General features: G+C 36.8%; 1 protein-coding gene across 4 annotated transcripts in view; it reads left to right on the forward strand.

Moving 5' to 3' along the window:
* TP63 (tumor protein p63) overlaps nucleotides 1-26605 on the forward strand; it is a gene marked incomplete at both ends in the record, with an annotated part of 227026 nt that overhangs the window by 69629 nt on the left and 130792 nt on the right. For all 4 annotated transcript variants that reach the window (XM_080806129.1, XM_080806130.1, XM_080806124.1 and 1 more), the window contains 2 exons: nucleotides 16061-16189; nucleotides 17195-17327. In XM_080806129.1, coding sequence (XP_080662255.1) covers nucleotides 16061-16189; nucleotides 17195-17327 — 262 coding nt within the window. The remainder of the gene's footprint in view (nucleotides 1-16060; nucleotides 16190-17194; nucleotides 17328-26605) is intronic.

Below are 26605 nucleotides of genomic sequence, written 5' to 3' on the forward strand. Positions count from 1 at the left end.
CTATGGCCAGTCTAGGTTGGCTTTCTAACTGGGATGGATTTTAAGAAGCACAGAACAAGCAAATGCAACTTAAGAGAATTTTCATTTTTTACATTTGTGGAATTTCATTCTTTTAAATTTCTTTTCTTTTTCTTTCTTGGTCTTTGGAAGGATGTTAAAAAAGAGCCAGTTCATAGCCTTGAGGTACACACTTATTCCTTTCTTCTTTATTTTTCTCCCCAGTTTTCCACCAAACCCTGCCCCAAACCCATCCTCCCCAACAAACTCAAGCCACAGATATTTCACCACCAGCCTCTGATTCAAAGCCCTGTATTTCGCAGATTGACTAAAATACCCTTGTTATTTTTTTTTTCTTTTTTCCTTTTTTCTCCATTCCCAAATTCAAAAGTCAAGGAGCTAGGGCAAAGAGGAAGAGGATATGGCTACTGGAGGGCAGGTCAAAACCCACAAACATGCCTCACTGTAATTTTTCATCTTGTCAAATATTAATTTTAGTATTTTTATTATCATTATTATTTGAGGTATGTTCTAATTACTTGTTGGGGGGGGACCACATACTCGTACACAGTACCTAGACAAGAGATCAGTGTAAGTGGCCTTAGGGACCCTTGTCTCCTACACGTTTAGGTGGTGCATCTCCCAACTGAAAGCTGGTAGGGAGGGAAAGGGAGAGACTTGGGCTACGGCATCTCTGCCACGCATTCGTCAGCCAGCGCCTCCTCACAGACTGGCCCATCTCCCTCTAAGACAAAGTGAGCAAACAGAAGAAGGCATCCAGGGCCCCACTGCAGTCAGCCTGTAACCAGCTCCTGTGCTTCCCTGGACTGCCTTCCTAAAAAAGGTGGGAAGCCCAGAAATGTGGAGAGGGACTGGTATCCAATGGAGTCACTGTCAGGGGACACAGCAGGGAGGACCTCTGTGATGACCCAGAGGCCTGAACTAAGCCTGGGGCAGCAGTCATTCTTGGTGTGGTGAGAAAGCTTAAAAAAACCTTTGCAGCCCTGGTCTTGGCTTGTGGTGGGCCGTCTTCACCAGGGGCTGGGAAAAGGTTTGCCTGATGTCATCATCTGGCATCTGCTGAATGTAGAAAGAACTAGGGCTGGTCGTGTAAGAGTTGAGGAACAATAAGTTTGGGACCTTAAAATAGAAGAGTAATAAAATAGGAAGGAAGCTTAGTGATTATCTAGTAATCCAATTACCTTCTTTTACACATAGGGGAAAATGACGCTTTGACTGGAAAAGGGAATCCCACAAGTTCCCTAGCCAGTTAGTCCAGACAGAGCTCTTCATTACCCTTCATGATTAGAAATAATAACTTGGTGCAAGATGCAGTGAGAGCCACAAGGGAGTGAGAGGAAGGTATAGTGTCCATCTTGCTTTGAGAGGTTGAGCTAAAAATTTGTTTTATCAAGGGGCTTCTCCAAACCACCTGGAAGGTGGCTCCTTGTTTGCCTCTCATACCCAGACTTCCCTCCCTGGAGGTAAGGAGAAGCCAGCTGCTCACGTGATTCCAATTTGCTTATCCCCCCACTAGAGAATCACCAGCACTAGACACCAATGATGCTTAACAATGCCACACATTGGAATCTCCTGTGGGATTTCTAAATTTTTCCATAATGCTCCTTCCCAGATTCTGTTCTTCAAAATTCTGATTTAATTGGTTTGGGGTCGCACCCAGGCATCTGTATTTTAGCCCCCCAGGTATCCCAATGGGTAGCCAGATTTGAGAAACAGGTGGCTAAAAGAAGCCTGCGAGCTGAAGCATGGAAGGGGATGGCAACACAGAAGTAAAAGCATAAGGAGGACAGTCCAGGAAGATGTGGCTGAGGACAAACTAGGTCTGAGGAGAACTGTTGCTCGAAGGAATAAGAACGCAGGGACAAGAAGCTGGTGGGCCTCTTTGGGAGAGTAATGAGGTTCGAACAGGCTCAGGTGGAAGCAGTTTGGAAGCCTGATTACAAAAAGAGCAGGACTCGGAAGGAAGTCTGTAGAGACAGATCTCCCCACCGGCTCTAGACTGAAGTGCCTTTGGTTTCCTCACCAAGAAGAAAGGACAAAGGACAAGCGACTCAGAGGAAAGTTTTCTGAATTGGCAGGTAAAGAAAAAATAATGTGGTAGTTCTAGAAGAGAGAACGTATCTTACTGTCAGTAATTCTAGAGCCTTAGACCTTCAGGTAACAAAGTCAAAAAGCTCCTATAAAATGAATGATAGGATTTTCGGACCAGGAGTCCTGAAAGATCACTAGGGGCAGCCCCCTCACTTCCTTGAGGGGAACCGGCATCCCAGAGAGGAGCAGGGACTTGACTAAGATCACCTGAAAGCCAGGGTTCTGACCTCTGCTTGTCCCTGGGAGAGTCTGCATAGTGTGAGAGTTAGAAACACAGACTCTGGAACCAGCCTGTTGAGTTTGCTGCCCTCATGTACTGAGTGTGTACTTTGGGGTAGTTACTTATGTTCTCTGTGCCTCAGTTGCCTGATCTATAAAATGAGGTTTAAGAGAGTCAAACTTAATCATGGGTTGTTGGATGGATTAAGTGAGTTAATATCCATAAAGCTTTAAGAATAATGTCTAACATGGAGGTTGTATTAAAAATATTAACTGTAATTATTACACCATGCTGTTTTATTTAGCTGATAAAAACACATTTCAGTGAACAAGACTGTGATAATACCTTGCCTGTATGAGGATGGATATTTGGAGAAAATGGAGATTTATCAATGTAGATATATTTATCAATGTAGATATATCAATGTAGATATATTATCAATATATTATCAATGTAGATTATAATATATTATCAATGTAGATATTACCAATGTAGATATTACCAATGTAGATATTATCAATGTAGATATTATCAATGTAGATATTATCAATGTAGATATATTTATCAATGTAGATATTTATAAATGTAGATTTATCAATGGAGATTTATCAATGTAGATTTATCAAGGTTCTCCATTTTGATAAAAATCTCAAAGGGATTAGAATGTAGGTGAATCCCCAAGCTATATCTTCGCACAAGCAATTTCTTTAGAGTGCAGGTTTTGAGCCTTACTCTAGATCATCTGAAAGAGAATCTTTGGGAGGTAGGGACAGGGAATTTGTATTTTCCGATTGTGGGTCAGGTAGTGCTGTTGAACTTTCAAGCATGACACCTACTGCCCCTTGCTGAGGAAATAGAGTGACCTTCCATGGTAAGACTCCAAGGTCTTCTTTCTTGCCTGATATAGGTCCTATCCCTTTTTCTACTGTTTCAGATATGGAAATTGAAGTTTAAAGAGGTGGAATAACTTGCCCATAGTCATTAACTTTGTAATTAACAGACTGGAGACTCTGAAACCAAATCCTTTAGACTCCAGACCAGCCATCCTCCCAGTTATCAGGTGCTCAGGAGGAAGTAAATTGCCACTTGGCTTCAGTTTTCTTTTTTCTTTTCTTTTTTTTTTTTTTTTTTTTAAGATTTATTTATTTATTTGGCAGACAGAGATCACAAGTAGGCAGAGAGGCAGGCAGAGAGAGAAAGGGAGAAGCAGGCTCCCTGCTGAGCAGAGAGCCTGATGCGGGGCTTGATCCCAGGACCCTGAGATCATGACCGGAGCTGAAGGCAGAGGCTTTAACCCACTGAGCCACCCAAGTGCTCCGGCTTCAGTTTTCTTATCTGTAAAATGGGGTAATATTAGTATTTACATCATAAGATGTGAAAATTAATGCATTTCAGGCATATTGTGGAGAAATTTGCCCATAGAAGCAATTGCATATTGATTGTTGTTTCTGCTCTGGATATTGGCTTTGTCATGTGTACTCCTCTACTTTCCAAATATTTCCTTCTACAAGCATTTACTTGACGCCCACTTGGTGCCTGCTACTGTGTCAGACTACTGAAATAAATAAATGGTAATGTGAACTTTGTCTCCAAGAGCCAACTACTCCATTAGAAACTATAAATAAGAAACTGTGCTATAAGACAAGATGTGATCAGAAAGAACAAAGAGCCATACTGTCTTAGTAAAAACAAAACTTGTCTACCAGGAACCCTTAAGAAATGTGTCCTTCTCGGTAGTTCCATTTTCTAGATAAACATGTGCTCTTTAAAGAGTATTTTTAAGAAATATTAGAAGGTAGGGGCACCTGGGTGGCTCAGTGGGTTAAGCCTCTACTTTCAGCTCAGGTCATGATCCCAGGGTCCTGGGATCGAGCCCCACTTCGGGCTCTCCCCTCAGCGGGGAGCCTGCTTCCTCCTTTCTCTCTGCCTCTCTACCTACTTGTGATCTCTGTCTGTCAAATAAATAAATAAAATCTTTTAAAAATATATTAGAAGGTAGATATTTCTTAGAATAAGGTATACTTCTCTGTCTTTTTAACCAAGAATAGTATACTCCATGTGAACTCATCTTAATGATTCAGGATCACCATTGTGAACATTTTTATTGGGTTATCATCACATGAAAGTCCTTAGGATCTTCTGAGATGTACCTGTCTCTTTATTCTTGTGTTTTTGTTTTTGTTTTTAATTTTTCTCTTTGATTGTTGCAAAAACCCATTTCCCCGCAGAAGTCACTGTCCCATCAGAAAGAATAAACACTTGGGAAACAATTTGATCTGTATTTGTACACTAACTCTGCTAGTCTGTGTGAACAAAGGTCATTCATTCATTCAACAAATGTTTATGAATGTCCCATTATTATGTCAGGAATTCTTTATTGGGATATGAATATATCTGCATATCTTACATATATGTAAGTTTTTGTCTTCAGGAGGCTGTAATGTGGTACTTAACTATTCATAACATAATTTCTTCACATTTTTAAAGTGAAATTGAGGCAATGACTAACATTGCGGTGCTAGGAACTTGGTGTGGGGTGTTTTTGGAGAGATAAACAGACACAGATAGGATTCGAATCCAGGAAATCTGATGCTCTCATTCTGTATTAAAAAGCATTATGGAGCACTTCCAGGCACTGTTCTAGACCTTGGGGATCCAGCAGCAAAGAAGGCAATCTGCTCCTATTGAGTTTACATCCTTGTGGGAGAAAACTGACAATGTACAAGTAAATATATAATACAATTTTAGATAAGTGATCTGAAAATATATGTATAGAAGTCCATAGAGGATGAACCAGAGGTAGGAAGGTCTCTCTTTTTCTCCTGGTTTTTCTCACAACAATGTTCATAAATGTGTTGCTTAAGACATAAATCCTCATGATTTATTAATTAAATATCAAACATTATTGCTAGGTACTAACCTTTAACATGTATCAGATCCCATTCAGAAAAAAAAAAAAAAACTCTCAAATTCAAGATCTCTTATTATATAAAATTTATTTCCTCCCTTCAGCCAATTTGTATGTTTAATTTACTTAGAATAAAATTTACCAGGACAAATTATTGAAATAAGCATGGTCCATGGGTGGTAATTTGTCCACAGCTGGTATGTTGAATGTGAAGGGATTAAATGAACCTGGTAAGGTGACCTTCATACACAAGCTAGAACCTGTAAAACCCTTTTGTAAAAAGGGTAAAGCAAGACCCAAAGGAAGTAGAATGAAGATAACAAAGAAAATGAAGGGACTTGTGAGGATCAGGACTAGCGAAATAATTGATTTTTTAATGTTTAAAAACTTCTATTTTTATCTCCCCCAAATCTTTTCATTTGTTATGATAAAATAAAATACATCTTAAAATTTTTAAGTTAAGCTCCTTCAGTACTAAGACTTGGAACAAATGGAGCGAGGGCAGGTAAAAATATATGGTGCCCTTACTTTGAAGGGAGCCAGAAGCTAATTTAGCAAATTGGTGGGGGTGGGGTGCTCCAAAGAGTTTGTTCTTGAGTTCTCAACTTCCTGCCATAGTTCTTTTTTTAAGTTTTGTTTTACCACTAATTCCTCAGCCCATCACATATACAGCCAATAAACATGTAAAATTGTTTTGCTATAAATGGTAGATAATATTTAGTATATATCGTACAGATTAGGCAAATTTATGTTTAAAAAAAAACCCAAAATCTCTTATTATTCAACATGAATGTCACTCACTATTACTTTCTTAGTGGGTTGTTCATGTAATCACTCCTAAGAATGAGGCTCAAGAGCTGAATGTGCCACTCTCTCTTGGAATATATGATATTAACATGTCTTTTAATCAGCTATTCAGCAACAGAATATTGGCAATAATACCCACTCTACAAATTTGAGCTGTATGCACCTGCTAGATCTCACCATTTTTGACCTCCAAAATAACAATTTCATACAGTTCGGACAATATGCAGTTCAGAATATGACTATCAAAGGAGACGTATGTGGACATAATTTCATACTGAAGTATAACAAATGTGAATCACTATTTCTGTAGCAATAAAATGTTGACCCCTATGTGTGTAAGATATGCTCTATGAATCGGATCATCATGACATATTTAAAATAATAATATATGAAGGGAGTTGATTACACAAGTATATGAATAATTACAATACAAGGTATGCACTGAAGCAAGTAAAGAGAAGCTTTGACTGGATCTGATGATAATTTATCATCTTCTAGTGTTTGACTATAATAAATGATCAGATAGTAGTCTTAAGCATTCAGGGTGAGAAGCATATCCTTTGGTCTTCTGTTGTTTGTTTTGTTTTGTTTTCATTTTTGTTTTGCAATCGGTCCAAGATCATTTCTTATTTTTAGGTCCACTTCTGATTTTCAAGTTGTTTGCCACTCTGTGAGTTTAGTGCTGAGCAAATTGTTATTCCTCTTTTATACTCCCCATATAAATATAATTGGCCATGAGAAAGTTTTTCCAACTTCACACAAAATTAATCAATTTAAACTATATTTGTCTTAAAATCTCAGAAGGTCTTTCATATATGTTAGAGGTTGTCAAACATTTTTTGTAAAGGGTCAGACAATAAATATATTGGGCTTTTTGGGCCATATGCTTGCTATTGTGGTTCTTTCAATTCTGCTGTTGTTGTTCAAAAGCAGCCACATATAATCCATAAACAAATAAATTTTGTGTGTCCAAAAATTTGTTTTTCCCAACTACAGGCAGTGGGCCAGATTTGGTCCATGAGTGGTAATTTGTCCACAGCTGGTCTAGATGAAGGATTACACTGCAGATTCTTAACTTGGCTTCCAGCTATGGGACTTGGGTTGGAAATGTGGACGAGATTTATAAAATCTTTGAAAATCAAATACAATCATTTACATATATGTCAGTATGTACATTTCTTTCTTTTGTCTTTTTCTTGCATTAATTGTGTGAGGCTATTGCTATGATCAGATTCCCAAAATAGGTCTGTGAGGAAAAAATTGAAGGTCACTACAAGTGGAATATTTTCTGAATGAACCCGATGATTCTGGAGGTTTTTAGGGAAGTGAACTTTTCTTCAATTTTGAAAACAACTCAAGTTGGGGTTGTCTGACAAAGAATAAAGAACCCCATGTAGTAATGACATCCTCCTCAGCTGACATTGCAAGATCACCCTCACTGGTAGAGAGACCTCTGTCTTTATCCATGATCTCTATTTTCCGGGTGGACTAGGTGACCATTAAGGTCCTCCAACCCTGAGATCTTCTGGTCTTCTATTTGTCTGTAAAAGGCCTACCTTTATTTTTTCCCCATTTTTTAAAGTTAGTTTTGTTTTGTTTTTCTAAATTCAGTTTAGCACATTCCTCAATCCTAAGAAAACTCCTCTGTAGATGTGTATTTCCCCATAGTCCTTCCAGAACTCTGTGTTTACACATCTGAGTCAAGGTTGCCACAGGAACTTATCAGGTCCTCACATTGCTGGAAAATCCTACCATATCCAAACCCTGATGTCCTGGTGATTACAGCTATTCAAATGTCTCCTACATTCTAATTTGGGGGCAGGTTATAGATAAGTTTCCTGTGCATAAGCTTGCATGTGTCGGTGTTTGCATGTTGTGATGTTAACAATGGCGTTAGAGCAAGATGGACTCGAGTTTCTCCTATCATTATCTTCTGCCAGATGCCAAATTCTAAATTGAAATGGATCAGACTATTCACTGATCAATTGATTATAGGAGAGAGATGTTGAATGATAGCTTTTTTATGTAATATATTCATGGATTTAGAGAGACTGCTCAGTTTACAAAAAGGTTTTGTTTTGTTTTAGGATTTTATTTATTTATTTATTTAGAGAAAGAGAGAGAGAGAGAGAGAGAGAGAGAGAGAGAGGGAGGAGGGGCAAAAAGAGAGGCAGAGAGAGAATCTCAAGCAGACTCTGTGTGTAGGCTTGATCTCACGACCCTGTGGTCATGACCTGAGATGAAATCAAGAGTCCAACACTTAACTCTCTGAGTCACTGAAGTACCCCACAAAAAGTTGTAATTGTCCACTTTCTTCAGAGCTTTTCAAGGGATCCAGGGTGCTCTTGGTTTATTACTAGAACTCTGTGGGCTTCCCGTGGAACTGTGAATAAAATCCCTGGGAGTCCTCATTTGTAGAAAGAAAGTACAGAGGATGAGAAGTAAAATGCTTTCACATTTTTCCCCCTATAACTCTGCTTTAAAGAACCAGGAAAGTAGTAATATGGGGTTTGACTCCCACTTCCTCATTTGTTAGAGGACCCGTGTAGACAAAATGAAAACATCATTTCAATATGTGTAGATTACAGTAGAATTAGTGAAGGACAAGAATGCTTAAAACATGCCAAACTGAGGAAGTAAACTCAAACAACAAACAAAAAAGTATAGATATCTTAGTCTATTCAGGCTACTATAATTAAATACCATAGATTAGGTGGCTTATAAACAACAGAAATTTACTTTTCACCATTCTGATGGCTGGGAAGTCCAAGATCAAGGTGCTGGCAGATTTGGTTCTTGTGAAGTTCTGTTTCCTAGTTCTTAGATGGCAGTCTTCACTTTCTGTAACCTCACATGGTGAAAGGGAGAAGGAACTCTCTGGGGCCCCTTTTTTAAGAGCATGAATCCTATTCATGGGGGCTCTACCATCATGACCTAATCATCTCCCAAAGGCCCCACCTCCAAATACTATCACATTGAGGATCAAATTTCTGTCTATGAATTTTGGATTGGACACAATCCAAAATTGCAGCGTCCTTATTAGCTGAGTTTTGTACTGAATGGTAGCAAAAGTAAAGATTATGACCTGGGGGAAGATGGAGTACAGGAGGTCATAATTTGAAAAGACTCAGGGGTAAAGAGAAACAACCTGTAGGAACAGCTGGCTAAATAATTTGGAATAGGACATCTGTCCAAAGGAATAAAAAATATGAGGGATGAGGTCTGATTAGATTTTGTCCAGGACACAAAGATGAGTGATTGTAAATTCTGAGTCAGGGAAGGAAAAGCATGATAAAAATCCTGTTGAGGAAAGACTGATGATCACACATCAGTTGGGAGAGACTGCTGACAAATGAAATGAGGGTAGGAGGAAGGTACAGTGGGCTGAGGGTATAAGAGATGGGGGCTGCAGTCAGAAAAACCATTACTTTTAAGGCAACAATTGGTTAGGATAGAGAATGAGACACAAAATATGGGAATTAGAGGATTTGATACTTGAGAGAAGAAAAGATCACTCCCTCAGAGTTAGCAACTGATGAGTTGACACTAGATATATAGACTTTGTTGGGAGGATTGGGACTTTGGTGTACACAGTATAGGGTTATGGCAGAAGCAAGCTGTGGCCAATCAGATCTTTAGACAGGTGGTAGTGGGAAGAGAAAAGTTTTCTTAATATGAAAGGGAAGTGAACTAATTATGGTGGAATGAAGGATAAACAGATATTGAAAGAAACGAGAGACTTTCTTAAGAATTTATTTCATTAGTTCACTAATAAAATATAAAATGAAATTTCTTGGTTATGACACTTTGTTGTTCAAATTGTGGCAAATGAATATTTCAAGGCATAAGATATATTCTATAATGCTTTCTGCCCAAGTAACTTTTCTTTGCCAGGAATGAAGCTGGCATATGGGTTTGATGATGGAGTGAATAGAGATAAGGAAGAGACTGGTCATTTTTCAGCATGAAGTTGAAAAGGAAAGAATTCCATTTAATGAAGAAAAGTTGTTAATGGACTTGGTTTAGATTATGTAAGTAGCTTTCTGGAGGTGGACATATCTCAAGTATATGAATAAATTTACTCCTCCAGGGCTCTTGGGCATGGTTGATTGTAATGATGAGGCAATTCATTAAAAGGCATGAAGATGCTCTTTGGCATCCCTAAAATTAAGTATGACAATTAATAATCATAATAGTTATCATAATATCAGAGTAAACTGAAAATATAGAAGTGTTTCCAAACTAAAAATAAAAATAGATTTATGTGATTTGGAATGCTCCTGAGGCTAACTGGAAGACGTGTTCTGGGGAAGATCCAAAGAGGTTGGTACAAAAGGCTTTGGCATTAACGTGATGGATTGAAAAATTAGATGGATGGATACAAGGATATACAGAAGAAGTCAGGTTCAGAGTTTTAAATCACTTCTTTCTGAGAACTGGGGTTATTCCTACAGTATTTGAGTATTCAAGTCCCCTTGGAATACAATAGGGACCTCAGCTGTCTTTTCTTACGCTACATTTGAGAGTCAACTCCTATTGGGAATCTGCGGAATCTCAATATTGAGAATCTACAGAAAGGACAGATGTTCTGTCCATATCATTCACTGACCAGTACTTGTTTTTTTTTTTTTAACACCATTTCCTGTTCATTTGAAGAAAAAAGGGTAACCCTTGTGATTGAGACAGAATCAGTAGGGAATTTCATTCTTTTACAGAAAAAAAAAAATCCTCCGAACTATGAAAAACACTTCGTATTGCTCAAATTTTGAGATGAATGAAAATTAGAACCGTGTGTGTATAATAGATATAATTTAATAAAGCATGAGCTCTGAAGTCCTACAATCTTAAATTTAAAGCCCAGCTCTATCATAAATAAATAACAAGCCCAGCTCTATCATTTACTAGCTGAGTGACCTTGAACAATTTCCTTATCCTCTCTGAGCTTAAAATTGTCATGTGGAAAACTGGAAAAGCAGGCCCAGTGAAATGAATTCCTGTCATAATCAATGACAATCCTTTCCTGCCAATCACAGACAGATAGAGCACAGACCAATGAATGGTCCATGCTGGCTTTTCTGCCCTTTAGAAGGTCACAGTCCAATGGGAAATTAAAAGCACAAAAGCTTATGACAAAAGGTAAAAATTAGACAAATATTGGAAGTGTTCTATTTCTGACACCAAGCTATGAAAAACTATCAAAGGAGCAAGATACATGCCTCATTCATCACTAAATCTCCTACATAGCCTTGTAATGTAATACTCATGATAGGTATTGTTGAGTCCTTTGCACATAAGCCTTGGACTAAAATACATTATTAGATGAGTACAGCAATAAATTCACAGGATTTTTTTAATCTGAACAATTTCACTACATTATTTTTTAAATGGCTTTCAAGAACACAGATAATAGTAAAATAATTAGGAAATGATCAGTTTTGAGTATTTATTATCTTTGCTTTTAATATAATTTAATTTGAAGTTTAATACTTCATAATAAATTATAATAATGACTATGTTTACAACTGGCTTGGAAAATTCCAGAATATTGAACAGTCTGCTTTCATTAACCAGTATTCTAGCATGGCAATGGATCTAAGCTAAATTTTTCAGATCTCAGCCTCAGTTTCCTTGTGAAATAAGGTAATAAGACTAGACAGCCTTTAAAGGCACAACCTACTTTGACATGCTATGTGGTCCTCAAAGATTTAGATTCACGTGTGACACCATCTTTCCAAGTGTGCACACAGTTACTGAGAAAGCCCTCCAGGTCTGCTTTCCTGGAATTCCCCATGCCTCATTCTCTCTCTTCCAGAAGGAATGACTTCCTGCCAAAGGAGCCTTTCAGTCAGGAAGTCTAGAAACAGCCAGTGAGTTTCTGGTCTGCATCACTATTAAATGCTGCTTTGTTTTGTTAAGGGAATTAGAGGATATCTAATCAAATGTGCTTCTACTTTCATAGTATTGAGTTTGGATATCCTAAAGGGGAGTAAGCAGGTTTTAAATACCCAGAAAATGTTAAGTATGGGAATTGTTTCAAGAGGCCAAGGGTTGGGTAATTCATGTCTGATGCATCAGTTTATTCTTCCCGGACTGAGGGGTAAAGATCTATGTTGAATACAATATTGCTGGGGTGAAATGGTTCTTTTTAGATTTTAGCTTTTCCATCTATTAAATAAGAAGAAAGTAGGCTAGGTGGTCTTGGAAGCCTATTAATTCTAAAATCCCTCTATAAAATTAAGGTTGTGTTGAATTCTGAAATAGTAGATTTGGAGATTTTGGGGGAGTGCTGAAAGAACCTAAATGCAAGAGATTTGAGTGGTGACTTCTAGGGCAGAACAAGAAGAGCAGGAAGGAAGGCAGACTATTAGGAGATACCTTTTGGGGTTTTCAGGTCACATTCTACAAAGTAGTGTTCTTTTTCTTTTTCTTTTTTCTTTTCTTTCTTTCCTTTTTTTTTTCTTTCTGAGTTAATGCAGAGTGTAGGAGAGGTCATCAACAAAAAACAAGCTGGAAAAAAAAAAAGAGAAGTGATGACTTCCTATCTTTGGGTGTGACTGATTGGACAAAACCATTTGAACAGAGTGATTGTTCTATGAGTAAATTGATACTGAGATTCACCCAAAGGCAAAGCCTCTGAAAGTGGGTAGGCTTTAGCTCACTCTTCCGGCCCTATGGCACTAGCTGATCTCCTTCCTTCCTTTCTCCCAATAATGTTTGCCATCTTTATTCAGAAACCAAGAATCCATTCTCGGTTTACACAGGTGACACTTTGAAGATCTTCTAACTGAGACCACGGATTTTTAAATTGTTAACAAAACCTTTTCTTCAGATAAAATCTTGCTTGGAACACTAAATAAAGTACTTAAGACAGGCAAAAGTCAAACTGGCTGGCATTAAGGAGTGTCTGGAGTCCTACCAGTAGGGACATTTCTTTACATCTGGTAAACCCACTGAGGCACCAGAAACCCTAGAGTTTCATGAAACCAATTTGAAAGCCATCAATCTATTCCAAACCCCACTCCCAATTTTTTGTAATCAAGTCCCCTTAAAGCATTAGGCTCTGGAGTGGGGGTAGAGGTGGGGAGGGGTTACCCAATTCAACATAGCAAACCTGAGATAAAGGCGATCAAGGAGAAAATGAGAGACAATGGGAACACTGTTTGGGCCTACAGACACAGAAAAAGAAAGAACAATTTGAACTGCAGAGAAATGAGGGATAATTCAGGTTTAATAAAATTACTTTTGTGTGACTTTTTAAAAAAAAATTTTTATTTCTTTTCAGCGTAACAATATTAATTGTTTTTGCACCACACTTGTGTGACATTTTTACAGCTATAAGAGGCCTTTCAAATATGCTATTTTGTTAGTTCAATTGAGCAAGTATTTCCTGTGTACAGATTATATATTTGATCTAATCCAATCAAGGTATTGACTACCAGGTATTGTATAGAAAATGTGTAGCACATTATTTCAAGCAAACCTTTCAACCACCCTGTGAAGGAAGCATAGCTGAAGAAAATAAAGTACAAAGAGGTTAAGTAACTTGACTGTGACTTTACAGTATGTCAGCAGTAGAGCTAAAATTTGAACCTAAGTCTGTCTCACTTCAAAATCCATGTTCTTTCACTCTAATCTCAAGGAAACAGAAAATTAAAAAATTCAATGAGATATGGACTTTGCCTTTAAGTAACTGAAAATCCCCTACACTCAATTTTTGCACAAGTAAAACAGGATTAATTAGCATTGATGAGTCACAACAAAAGGCCAGGAAAGTTTGGAGGAGAAGGATTATTTCAAGTGAGGGACCAGGAAATGCTTTGTGGGGAGGAAATCACTGAGGACTGCGTAGGCATCTGTGAGGCAACTCTATGTCACAAACAAGGAAGCTGAAGTTCAGGGAGCCAGGAGGCTCTTCCACAGTTCTGCAGCTGGTTAATGGTGACATCAGAAATCCAGGGACAGTCTTTCAGAAGTCAGAGAGAAACGGGAGAGAAAATATGAACATAACATCAGCAACGTCTGATTTAACCTTCTCACTGATAAATGAATTTGTCCTCACTTTCTCCATCCCTACTTCTGCTAGCATCCGATTGTCTTCCCTGGACTGGTGTAACCACTTTTCCCATAAACTGATATGCTTATAAACCTTTCCTCCACACAGCTTCCAGATTTATCAATATGAGAGGTATTCTGTTAGTCTTGTCCTTCAAATCCTTTTTAATACTGTGGTGGTGGGTAAGCCAACCTACACGTGTGATTCAAAACTTGTGTAGAACTAGATACATTCACAATACATACGTGTGTGTGTGTGTGTGTGTGCGTGCAAATGAGTACAAGTAAAACTGAGAATCTCTGAATAAGATCAGTGGATCGTAGCAGTATCAATATCCTGATTATAATATTCTTAAGCGTTGCGTAAGTTGTGCTTTACCATTGGGGGAATGACGTAAAGGGCACATGAATTCTGTGTAATTCATGACAACTGTGTGTGAATCTATATTGATCTCAAAATACAAAGTTCATTTAGAAATGTTTTCACAAAAACTAGAAGTATTGGAATATTTAAGCTTCTTTGAACGTAGCATATAATTATCTTCTTCTCTCCCCAGCTCTATTTTTCTGGCATTCTCTGCCCCAGATCTTAAACTGTGCTAACAGAGTTGCTTGCGATTTTCTCACATACACTAAGTTATTTTCCATTTTAGTATTTTGTTTATTGCTATCACCATAGACTGCTCACTCATATCATTAATCCTTACCTGGCATAGCTAATTTCTTCAGATTGTTTAAGGCTCTTTCTTTGATCCCTCAGATGAGATGATAGACTCTTACTATATTTATTGGAGGTTTGGTTTCTTGTCTTACCTTCTGTACCTTCTTAGAGAGTGAGACATTCTTATTTGCTGTTTATTTTCAATGACCTTTATTCTTTCTAGTAAATAATAGATTCTATGTGTTTAACTTGAGTAAATGATTGTGCTTCTTCATATAGTTTGGGAATTATCAATAAACCCATTGTTATTATCTTCTATTCTGTAACTAGACCAGAGTATTCATTTGCAAATTTAAGATGATTGACTATCTTAGTACACTATTTATTAACACTTTATGATATTAACAGTAATGATTAAGAGCTTAGCTAATTTCATCCTGGGGTAAAATTAGTCTACTGATAATCACAATGAATCATAGACTGAGATGATCTGTGTGGATAATATACAGACTTGGAGACAGCTCCACCTGAGAAAGCTGGCATTTTACTTCACACATATAGGGATCGGGGGTTTTTTGTTTTGTTTTGTTTTACTTTGTTTTGTTTAAGTAAAGGCAAACTTGGGGACAGCAACAAAATGGAGCAAACAGAAATAGCATTCATTTACAGCATACTCAGATGTTTACCTATCCTTTAGTCCAACACAGAATTTTACACTCCAATTAAAAACCACCCACACACACATCAAAGTAAGTTAAGCAGGGATTAAAAAAAAAAATCTAGGTTCAGAGGTTTGCATTTATTTTCCCTGGGCACAATGTTAAGATGGTAATTATGAGAGGGGTGATTTTACTGTGGATGAAGTTTAGATTTTCTGGACTCCTTTCTGTTTTCTGATTCTACTTTTTACCAGCTGGAGGGAGAATGGACAGATAATCCGTTGAGACATTTATAAAACAGGTTTAATAATAGGTCACCCTGGCTGTCAGACTTAATGAGGGAATGTTTATTTTCCTTCTGAGACCTTCAGAACATAGATCCTGGGTAGTGGAAGTGTAGAGTGTAACAGCATTATTAGTTACAAAAGAATTTGATAGAGGATGTGATTATCTGACTTTATAGCGAGGGATCCCTGACACTGCCGAACAAAACACCAACCATGCAACTTTCTGAAATTTGCTTTGTATGACTGCATGATTTTGAAAATTGACCTGAGATTTCTTGAGTAAGAATGCTTTAGTTTTAATATTCAATATCCTAAATACAGAAACTATAATTCTAATTTCCTTTTTGTCCTTTTAAGGTTTGTAGAAACCCCAGCTCATTTCTCTTGGAAAGAAAGTTATTACCGATCCACTATGTCACAGAGCACACAGACAAATGAATTTCTCAGTCCAGAGGTCTTCCAGCATATCTGGGATTTTCTGGAACAGTGAGTATCAAATAAGCCAAAATATGTTGTACTTGAATTACTATAAATAGGTAGATAGTATAAAAATATTGCTTACTAGGACATGTTTCTTAAATCGATAAAATTCAGTCACTATTCTTGGAAAAATTCATTTCCTCCGATAGTATTTCTGGGTTCAAAATTCAGTAGAGGTTTATTCGGTTTACACCAAAAGATCATTATTCCAAGGGGGTATAATTTTGGAGTATCAGAAGGGCTCTCCTCAAACCATAAGAGACTCTTGATCATAGGAAACAAACTGAGTGTTGCAGGAAGGGTGGGGGGTCAGGGAGTAGGGTAACTGGGTGATGGGCATAAGGAGGGTGCGTGATGTAAGGACTGGGTATTATATGCAACTGATGAATCACTGAATTCTACCTCTGAAACTAATAAGATGTTGTATGTTAATTAATTGAATTTAAATTTATAAAAGTTGGGGGCTCTCCTGCCTAACTCTAAATAACTTCTCCAGTGACTCCCTTGATACCCCAAATTTTTTCCTTTGGCTTGAAAGTTCTTATTTGCTATTTCAACACAAATACCTGCTGGGAAGGTAAAATATTAAATTTTGTTGGTCATTTATGCCTTGCTAGGAAAGTGATTATTTTCTCCTTTATTAAGATCAAGTTTGGATAAGTAAGTAAATTCAGAGGAAGATAAAAGAGTATCAGAGTACTTCATACCCTAAGGGATAGGGTTTAAAATACTCATTTCCTGATGAATCCTTTCTCTCCGATGTTCCACCCAGCAATTCTCTGACAAGGTCAGGGATCATGATTCCCACTGTACAAATAGGACTTGAACCACCTGAGATGATGACTCATTTGGCATGTGGTTGAGACACGAAGTGAACCTAGAGTCTCTGACTCCAACAAATGAGCCTTGCCAACTTTGAAACAGAGAGAGCTCCTTGTTACCACCCGGGTGCTTGTGTTTTATTTAGTCCCATTCCTTGCCTAACATACTTTCGTTTGTCCTTTATGGTAGGCCCATATGTTCTGTTCAGCCCATTGACTTGAACTTTGTGGATGAGCCATCAGAAAATGGTACAAGAAACAAGATCGAGATTAGCATGGACTGTATCCGCATGCAGGACTCGGACCTCAGTGACCCCATGTGGGTGAGTGTCAGGAACTTCTCTAATCTGTGGGCCATCCCATCCACATCTCTGTGAAATCTGTGTATGTCATGGCATATGAAAAGGCAGATGGCCCTGAATGAACAAGGCCATCAGGCAGAGAATCAAGGTGGTGAGCAGAAAGAAACTTGTGTTTGTCGATTTTGTGTCTTCCTCGACTCTTCTTATAGCACATGCTTCCACTGGTGTGGGGAAGGTGGGTTGGGAATAATTCTTTACATTCTTTTTTTTTTTTTTTAAGATTTTATTTATTTATGTGACAGAGAGAGAGACAGCGAGAGCAGGAACACAAGCGGGGGTGGTGGTGGGGGAGCAAGCTTCCCGAAGCGGGGCTCGATCCCAGGACCCTGGGATCATGACCTGAGCTGAAGGCAGGCACCCAATGGCTGAGCCACCCAGGTGCCCAGTCCTTTACATTCTTTATCTGAGTTTTTCCTTATATCTATCCCAATTTGGAGAAGGTGGTACCACTCCAGGGTTTTACAGGAGATCGAGTTAGAGTCAGAACCACAGTCTAGATCTGAATTCTATCCAAATTCTATCTATACTATAGCGGACTGCCTCTTTCATGGAACTATCCTTCTTAAATAAAGAAGGAAAAAGTAAATTCAGTGTGAATCTAGGTACAGATTTGAGTACCTAGTAATAGAATAAGGGGAAAGAAGGTAAGTAATACATAAAATAGTTTTTTGGGGGGGAGGGAGTGCTTTTCCATTGAGTCACTCATGAACTTAGGCTTCAGTTTCTCAACTGTAAAAGGGATAAACCAGGAGTGTAATGGGTTAATAATAATAAAATACTTTTCTGAAATGTTTAGATGAAATTTTCTGTATTTGTGTAGTGCATAGTGCTAGGGGGCTTTTTGTCTTCTTATTTTTAAAAAAATATTATTCATTCAGCATACAAATCCTGCTGCTTTTTCTGTAAAACACACACACACACACACACACACCCCCCAAACAAACAAATCCTTCTAGAAAAATGGGGGGGGGGAGCTAAAAAACAAAGTGGGGATTTCATAGATCACATATGGAAATGATTTTGGAGATCCCCTTAAAAATACCTTGCCTTTCTTTTCTGGTAGAAGATTTTACTAGAATTTTCCACTATATATATATATTTTTTTATCTGGATTGTACTTATTTTTTTCTTTCTCTCTTCTTTTTTTTTTTTTTTTTTTTTAATATTGGGAGAAGTTGTGTCAGGAAAGGGAATAGGAAACAACCAAAAATATAAAATTGCAACTTTATAAATACACTGATGTTTTGCCACTAAGTTGATGAAAGGAAAATAACTATTTGTCGGTGGACCCTTCCATTCTAATACTGATACAGTTCTCAGATTTGAGCTAGTGAAAGATGAATAAATCCAAAGGGCAAGTCACTCAAGGCCTTGGGATGTATTACAATTAAACCTAAGTAGGGGTAAATTCTGATTTGACAGTGACTTTGAAATTAGGATATCTCTAATTCACTTAATAATATCACCTCCGGGCGCCTGGGTGGCTCAGTGGGTTGGGCCTCTGCCTTCGGCTCAGGTCATGATCTCAGGATCCTGGGATCGAGCCCCACATTGGGCTCGCTGCACAGCAGGGAGCCTGCTTCCTCCTCTCTCTCTGCCTGCCTCTCTGCCTATTTGTGATCTCTCTCTCTGGGTCGAATGAATAAATAAAATCTTAAAAAAATAAATAAAAATAAAAAATAAAATAAAAAAAAACAAAAAAAATAATATCACCTCTTGATAGTAGCACAAGCCTAGGCAAATCTTTCTTTAGATATTCTCTCCAGCAATTTTCTGTTCCGATTCCTGAACTCATAAAAGCAAGTGAATTTATACCAAGCTTGAATGGAGACTCAAGCCTTTTAATTTAAGGTTTCTACTCTTATTTCACATATGTTCGCACACTGAAGCATGTGGTTTCTAAATGTGCCGTTCCCTTTCTTATTTTTTTATATTAGAAATTTTCTCCTTAGACCTCTTGGTTTTTTGTTTGTTTTTATGTTTATTTTTGCTTTGTTTTCCCCCTCTAGCCAACTCCTATCTATCCCTCAACAACTAGTTTATCTTATCTTCTCTGGGAAAACTTCCATATCTCTTTTTGCCACCAGTTTGAGTTAAAGACCATTCCTCTAAAGCAACCTAGGTCTATTTTTAGTCCTATTACTTATTGTACAATATTATAATTGCTTATTTCCCTGTGTCTCAAGGGGACAGGGACCATATTTTGTCCTGCTCAGCATTTGTTAGAGTAGCTGTCACATAATAGACCCTCAGGAAAATTTGAAGTCCTTTGAAATGAGACTTGGAAGTTATCTAAAAAAGTCAAAAAGCTCTCTTTCAAGCAGTCCTGTCCAAGAGAACTTTCTTTCAGTGATGTAAATGTTCTCTCTTCTGTACTGTTCAATGCAGTAGTCATTAGCCACATGTATCCTTTGGGCATTTGAAATGTGGCTAGTGCAACTGAGGAATTTAATTTTAACTTTAGTTAATTAAAATTGAAATGACCACATGTGTTTAGTTTTGGGGGAGCACAGTTCTAGAATATCTCCAGTCAGGGGACTGTTCTCTTCTTGAACATTCATAGCAGCAAAACTTCCTGTCCCCTCTGCCTCTCATGTTCCTTCCCTTGTGACTATGGTCTGTCAGTGTGGAAAAAGTTATGCTGTTGAGGTACTTTATTCTTTACTTCCACTGTTTTCTCAATTCTGTTAGAAAGTATCCAGATTTGCTATTTGAAAACAAAACAACAAAAACAAACAAAAAAAACTTTCGTCATTTAAAGTCCATTTTGGTGCTTTTATACATCAGCTAAAGGAAACTTTAGAGAAATCCTAGTGGAGTATCTGAATGAGAGTCTTGGAAACTCTACAATGGTGTTAGAAAAGGAAAGAATGAAGAAGGGGAGAAAATAAGTCAAGAAAATACATTGATGTCATTGCCCTCATGACAGGTGTCTAGCTAAGACTGCACTGCTTTATGGGTTGGAGATTATTGTTATTTAAGAAATACTGATATTTAAAAGGATTATCCATTTGCAACCAACTTCTCCTGAGAGCCAGTTATTACACACACACATCCACACACACACTAAATAGATTTTTAATAATGCCACTAGGAGGACTGACCTGATTGAAACAGAGCGTGTTCAATTTGAAGTTGATTCCTGATTCTCCCGTTATAATTCTAAACTACACATTTTTGGAAACAACTTTTTCTTAAGCATCAGTATTTGGTGGTGATTAACATGTCTGATCTCTTATTAATCTTCCCAATCACTGTGTGAGGTAGAAATTATTATTTTTCCTTTATAAATTAATAAGTCAAAGGCAAAACAAGGTTAAAAAACTTTTCTAGGATGACATGTGCACACAACAGCAGTGTCAGTATCCTACCCGTACTATTCAACTCAATCTTTTCTTCTCTCATTTTTCCTCCAGGATACTGGAGAGAAACTTTGAGAGGAACTTGAGCTCTATTTCTTGTTAAGTACCTGTCTTTTCCATGAGCATTAGGGATGCCCATGTGGAGAAACCACTCCTCTTCCCATGAGAGACTCCTATAGTAGAGTCTCAACACTGCCTCCTCTGAAGAGGCACAGGTCACCATCAGTAATGATGGATGATAAAACAATTGTCTCATCACTTATTAGCACCTTCCAGCTTGAAATTGTTTACCAGCTTAAATTGAAGGTAACACAAAGTCAGGAAATAAGACCCAGAAACATTGAAAAGAGTAAGGGATTGAGATGATTCCAAAAAAGCTGGAAAAAAAAATGAAATGTGATTTTTTTTTTTTTCCAGTGATGGGTCACGTAGGAACAATGATATTGAAAGAAAGTTACAAGTTGAGGGAGAAGGAACTTGATGGCTTAAGCTTGCCTCTCTGTGGCTGTTCTGTTTTTAATATGCAAATAAGTGAGGTATTGCTAGTAAGTGATAGTTCTGTATGAATCCTGTGTCTTCCCTTGTCTTATGACCATTCCGACATCCTCATCTATGTCCACATGTGGAGGACACGGAAATGGGAATATGTAACAGTGACAGTCCTTAGCAACAGGAGTCGCAAAATGGGGGACATGCTCAGGATCCTATAACTAGTATTCTGGTTTGGAAAGTAAGAACTGAGATCCGCTTAGATTCCTAGTTCTTCCAACAGATAGCTGCTGATGCTTGGTAGCATATTTTCACTTTTCTTATGTACAGGTTCATAGCTAAATAGTTCTAAAACTGCACATAAATTACTTTCCTTTTGCATATAATATCTTAAAAATTTGGGATCTCTGCCAGGCATGTTCTCACTATGCAAGAAGTATGAATCTGTGGACATGAAACAACATGTCAGATTATTAAGGACAGAAATCTTGAAATTGAGAATGACATCCCATTTTTATTGATGTTTTTCATACAACCTTTACCTTAGTAATCAGTCATGAAATGGAATCATAATGTTTTGCTCTGATTATTAACAAAGGAAATTTGAATTGCAGAGAACGTATATGCCTTCTTCATTAGAATGATTTTAATGTCACTGAAAAATGAACTACATTGAATTAGAAGATGAAAGTGAATGAGGTTTTTTCTCAAAATTTTTTCATACTTTAGCCTATGTTTCCAAGATCCTGTTGGTTTTTGATTCTACTAATATTTCCTTTAAATCTCAGTCCTGCCTTACTTACAAACTGTCTAAACATGCCTGCCATATCTTCAAGAGGGAGATAAGGGCATCAACGCTTAAATGTTCTCCTGGAACAATTGATGGAAACTACGTAACTTTTATTTTTGCGTTTATTCGTTCTTGGTGCTTTAAAGGAAGTCCTATTTAATCGAACTGGGTTTTTCCCTCATGATTTGAGTGGCAATTATCTAAAACCATCCGTTTTCGTAAATTCTTACTGTAGCATCCCAGATATACACGAAGAGTCTTTACCTCTTTGACTCTGCATTTCCCAAGAGCAGATAGTGTGTTTGTGTTTTGGAAAAGCCTAGGCCACAGCACCAAGCATACTGCCCTATATCTTAAATGGTCCAAGATTCCTCTAAGATTTCAAGTATATATACTAGATCTAGTCATGAGCATTTCCTTAGTACTTACTGAATGCTATGTTCTTTGTGATACAAATGGATAAATCATGGTGTGTAGCTTTGAGAACACCATAATACAGCAAATGAGCCAATGTGTATAAAATCATTCATATGTATGTATTTTTAAAGCCACACACAAAAGAAATGATTTACTGTGCCTGACAAAGACTGGCAAAATGTCATAGAGAAGGTGATTTTTATTTAGGTTTTGAAATAGGAGTCAAATTGATCAAAACATGGAAAGGAAAAGAGGTCCAAGTTTTGATAAATATTATGAAAACAATTTATTTAAAAAAACTATAAGGTAACATGCAGAAGTTTTAAAAGATAAGATTCAAACATTTGGCAAAGGAGACATTTCTATAGAAAGAAGGACAAAATACAAATTTGAAAAATTTATAGCACATGGCAAAGGTTTAATGGCCCTAATAAACTAAATATTTAAAAATTAATAAGAGAAAGATGAAGCCCTGCTCTTTGGCAGAGAGTCTAAGTAATTCACAGTTGTTTAACAGACATAGAATGTTTGATCTCTCTAATAAAAAATATTGTGAATTCCAACAATGAGTTTCATTGGTTATCATTACAGATTGTGTCATAGACTATCATCAACCTGGTCACCAAAGATTTAAATGATTGATAATATCCAGTGCTGATGAAAATGTTGGGAAACAAAATCTATTCACTTTGGGCAGAAATATAAATTGAACTAATTGGAGGACAACTTGTCCTTCTAATTTAATTTTAAAGGTCCTTACCCTTCATCCTCAGGTACCTAAAGGTATGTGCCACTTCAAGGAATTTTCTTCACAAAACAATTTAAAATATGTAAATAAGTACACACACACACACACACACACACACACACACACATACTGACATATGTACACACACACACACACACACACACATACACATATATATTCAGAAATGAAGACTTCATTGTAGCAGTGTTTATCATATATGTAAAAAGATAAGACCAGGTAGAATTTTGTAAGCTTTAAAGGTTTGGACTCAGATAGGAAAGAAACTATAGTTTAAAGCAAATGAGGGTTAAGCTCACCATTGAGAGCTGGTATTAGCAATTATGAAGCATGGTCATTTTCATCTTGTCAGTTTTATTGTTCATGAACCTCAGGGTGATTTCTGTGTTTGTGCTTTGTGTGAGGTATCTTTATGTTCAGGGAAAGATTATGTAGAATTGATATTTCTTATGAAATGTTTGGAAGAATTTGCTAATGAAACCATCTGGGCCTGGATATTTCTTTTTGGAAAGCTCTTTAATTATAAGTTCAGTTCTGTTAATTGTTACAGAACTATTGAGATGATTTATTTTATCTTGGGCAAGTTTTCATAAATAGTGGTTTGTAGGGGCACCTACCTGGGTGGTGCAGTCGGTTAAGTGCCCAACCCTTGGCTTCGGCTAAGGTCGTGATCTCACCATCATGATTTCACAGTTGTGAGATTGAGCCCCACATGGGACTCCACATTCAGCATGGAGTCTGCTTGAGCTTCCCTCTCCTTCTTCCTCTGCCTCTCCCATCCATGGATGCACATGAGCGCTTTGTCTCACTCTCTAAAATCAATAAATAAATCTTTAAAAAAATATAGTGATTTGTAAGGAATTTGTTGATTGCATCAAAGTTCTGAATTTTTATATGGAGAATTGTTTGTAGTATTCCCTTGCTACTCTTTTAATTTCTGTGGGATCTGTAATATCTTCCTGTTTCATTTCTGATATTGGTAACCTGTGTCCTCTCTTTTTCTCTATCAGTCTCACTAGGCATTTACTAATTGTATTGATCTTTCAAAAAGGCAACTCAGCTTTTTGGTTTCCCTGTTTTTCACTATTGTCTTTCTGTTTTCAACTTCATTATTTCTGGTCTTATTTTCTTCTGCTCCTTTGGGGTTATTTTGCTCTTCTTTTCAAAGTTTCTTAAATTAAAAATTTAGATTATTGCATTGAGATCTTTCTTGTCTTCTAATGTTAGTATTTACATTTATAAATTTCCCATGAAACACTGCTTTAGTGGCATCCCCTACATGTTGATATGTTGTATTTTTATATTGTTCAGCTTAAAATATTTTCTGATTTCTCTTAAGGCTTTCTTTTTGATCTGTGTGTATTTACAAGCATGTTTAATTTCCAAGGATTCCAGTATTGTCTGTTTTCTTTCCATTACTGCATTCTAATATAATTCTATTATGATCAGAAAACAGACTCTGTATGATTTCAAATTTTTGAAATTTTTTATTTATTTCATGAGTTTATTTCATGAGTCAAGATATAGTTTATCTTGATGAATGTCCTGTGGGCACTTAAAAAGACTGTGAATGATGTTTTTTGGGCTGGAGTATTCTAAAAATGTCAGTTAGGGCCCATTGGTTGATGATATTATGCAGTTCTTCTCTATCCTGGCTTATTTTCAGCCTACTAGTTCTATTGATTATTGAAAGATGAATATTGAAGTCTTTAACTCCAATTATGGATTTATCTCTTTCTCCTTTCAAGTCTATCTGTTGCTTCATATATATTAAAACTCTATTTTGGGGTGTATTGTTTTTATCTTCCTGGTGAATTGATCTTTTTGTCATTATATATTTCTCTTTATTCCTTGTGATATACTTCATTCTGAAGTCTACTTTGTTTTTATATTAATGTAGCCAATCTAACTTTTGAATCATATTTTCATGATAAATCTTTTCTTCATCCTTTTACTTTTAACCTGTATTTATCATTATATTCAAGGTGAGTTGCTTCTACAATGTATAGTTGGTCACTTTTTATCCATTTTGGCAATCCCTATTAATTGGTGTATTTGTATCATTTACATATGTGTATATATGTATATAATATATACCATTTGTATTTTTTGTGTTTGTTCTCTCCATTGCTCTTTTGTTTTCCTTTTCTCTGCCACTATTTAGATCACTTCACCTATATTTAGTATTTCCTTTTAATTATTCTATCTTGGTTTTGGCTGTATTTCTTTGCATATTTTTTAATTGTTTCTCTAGGGATTGTCGTATTCATAATTTCAAATTATATAATATATAATAGTCTATCATATATATAGTCTATATTATATATATATACAGTCTATATAATATATATGTAATTATATATATATAGTCTATGTAATAGACTACATATAATAGTCTATTATGAATCAATATTTTACCACTTCAAATGGAATGTGGAACACTTGCCACAATATTGGTTGCATAATACTCCCCCATGATGTTGTAGTTGTCATATATATTACATCTATGCACATTGAACACTCCATCAGACAATGTTATAATTTTTGTTTTCAACTGTCAAATATATTTTAAAAAAACTCAAGAGAATAAGTATATTTTATTGAATAGGATATTTATGATTAATGTTGTTCTTCCTTCATACTATAGTTACAATTCTGACTGAATACTGTCCAGAAGAACAAGAATTCCATGTACAGTTTTGTTCACCAGAATGACTTTTTTCAAAGAGCAATAAGTACTTCTATTTTCTAAGCAGATCATAAGCCATGTCAGAGCTCTAATTTGTGGAATTCTTATTAAACATAAATTTATAAACATTTCCTCCATAAACTCCACCAACCTTTTCTCCCTCCCTGCCAACACACACACACACGCAGACACACACACTAATTCACTGTAACTCAATTTGAGCCACATCTATAGATGTTTTCTAAAATTGTAGGATTGTGTCAAAATGGTTTTCGATATGCCAATTGTTTTGTCCTCATCTGATAAAGTTCATTCTTCATATGTATATATATATATGAAGCACATACTCTGTGAACAAAGTATTCTTCAGTAATTCACTCTAGTCAGGCTACAAGGGGCTGGTTAACAGCAATGCTGTATGAGTCACTCAGAAATCCTCAATTTCCCTTCCTACATGCCTCCTCCTGCCTCAAAAGGTGGAAGGGGTACGATCCTTGATATGTCATATAAACAGCAATTATTTTCTGTATGTTCTTGGTCTCCCAGGCATCTGAAATGCATAAAGTCTGCCAACTCTAAGTCTGATACCAATATCAAGAGCTCCCTTGAAGGAAGGCATCTCTGTTTCCCTTCCCTTCTCTTCCTACTTGATCTCTTCCTCAGGCTTCCAGAGCCACCCTCACATCTCCAACACTAAGCTCTTTTGTTCCTCCCACACATTCTCTC

Source organism: Martes martes (genome assembly GCF_963455335.1).
Source record: "Martes martes genome assembly, chromosome: 1".
NCBI lineage: Eukaryota > Metazoa > Chordata > Mammalia > Carnivora > Mustelidae > Martes > Martes martes.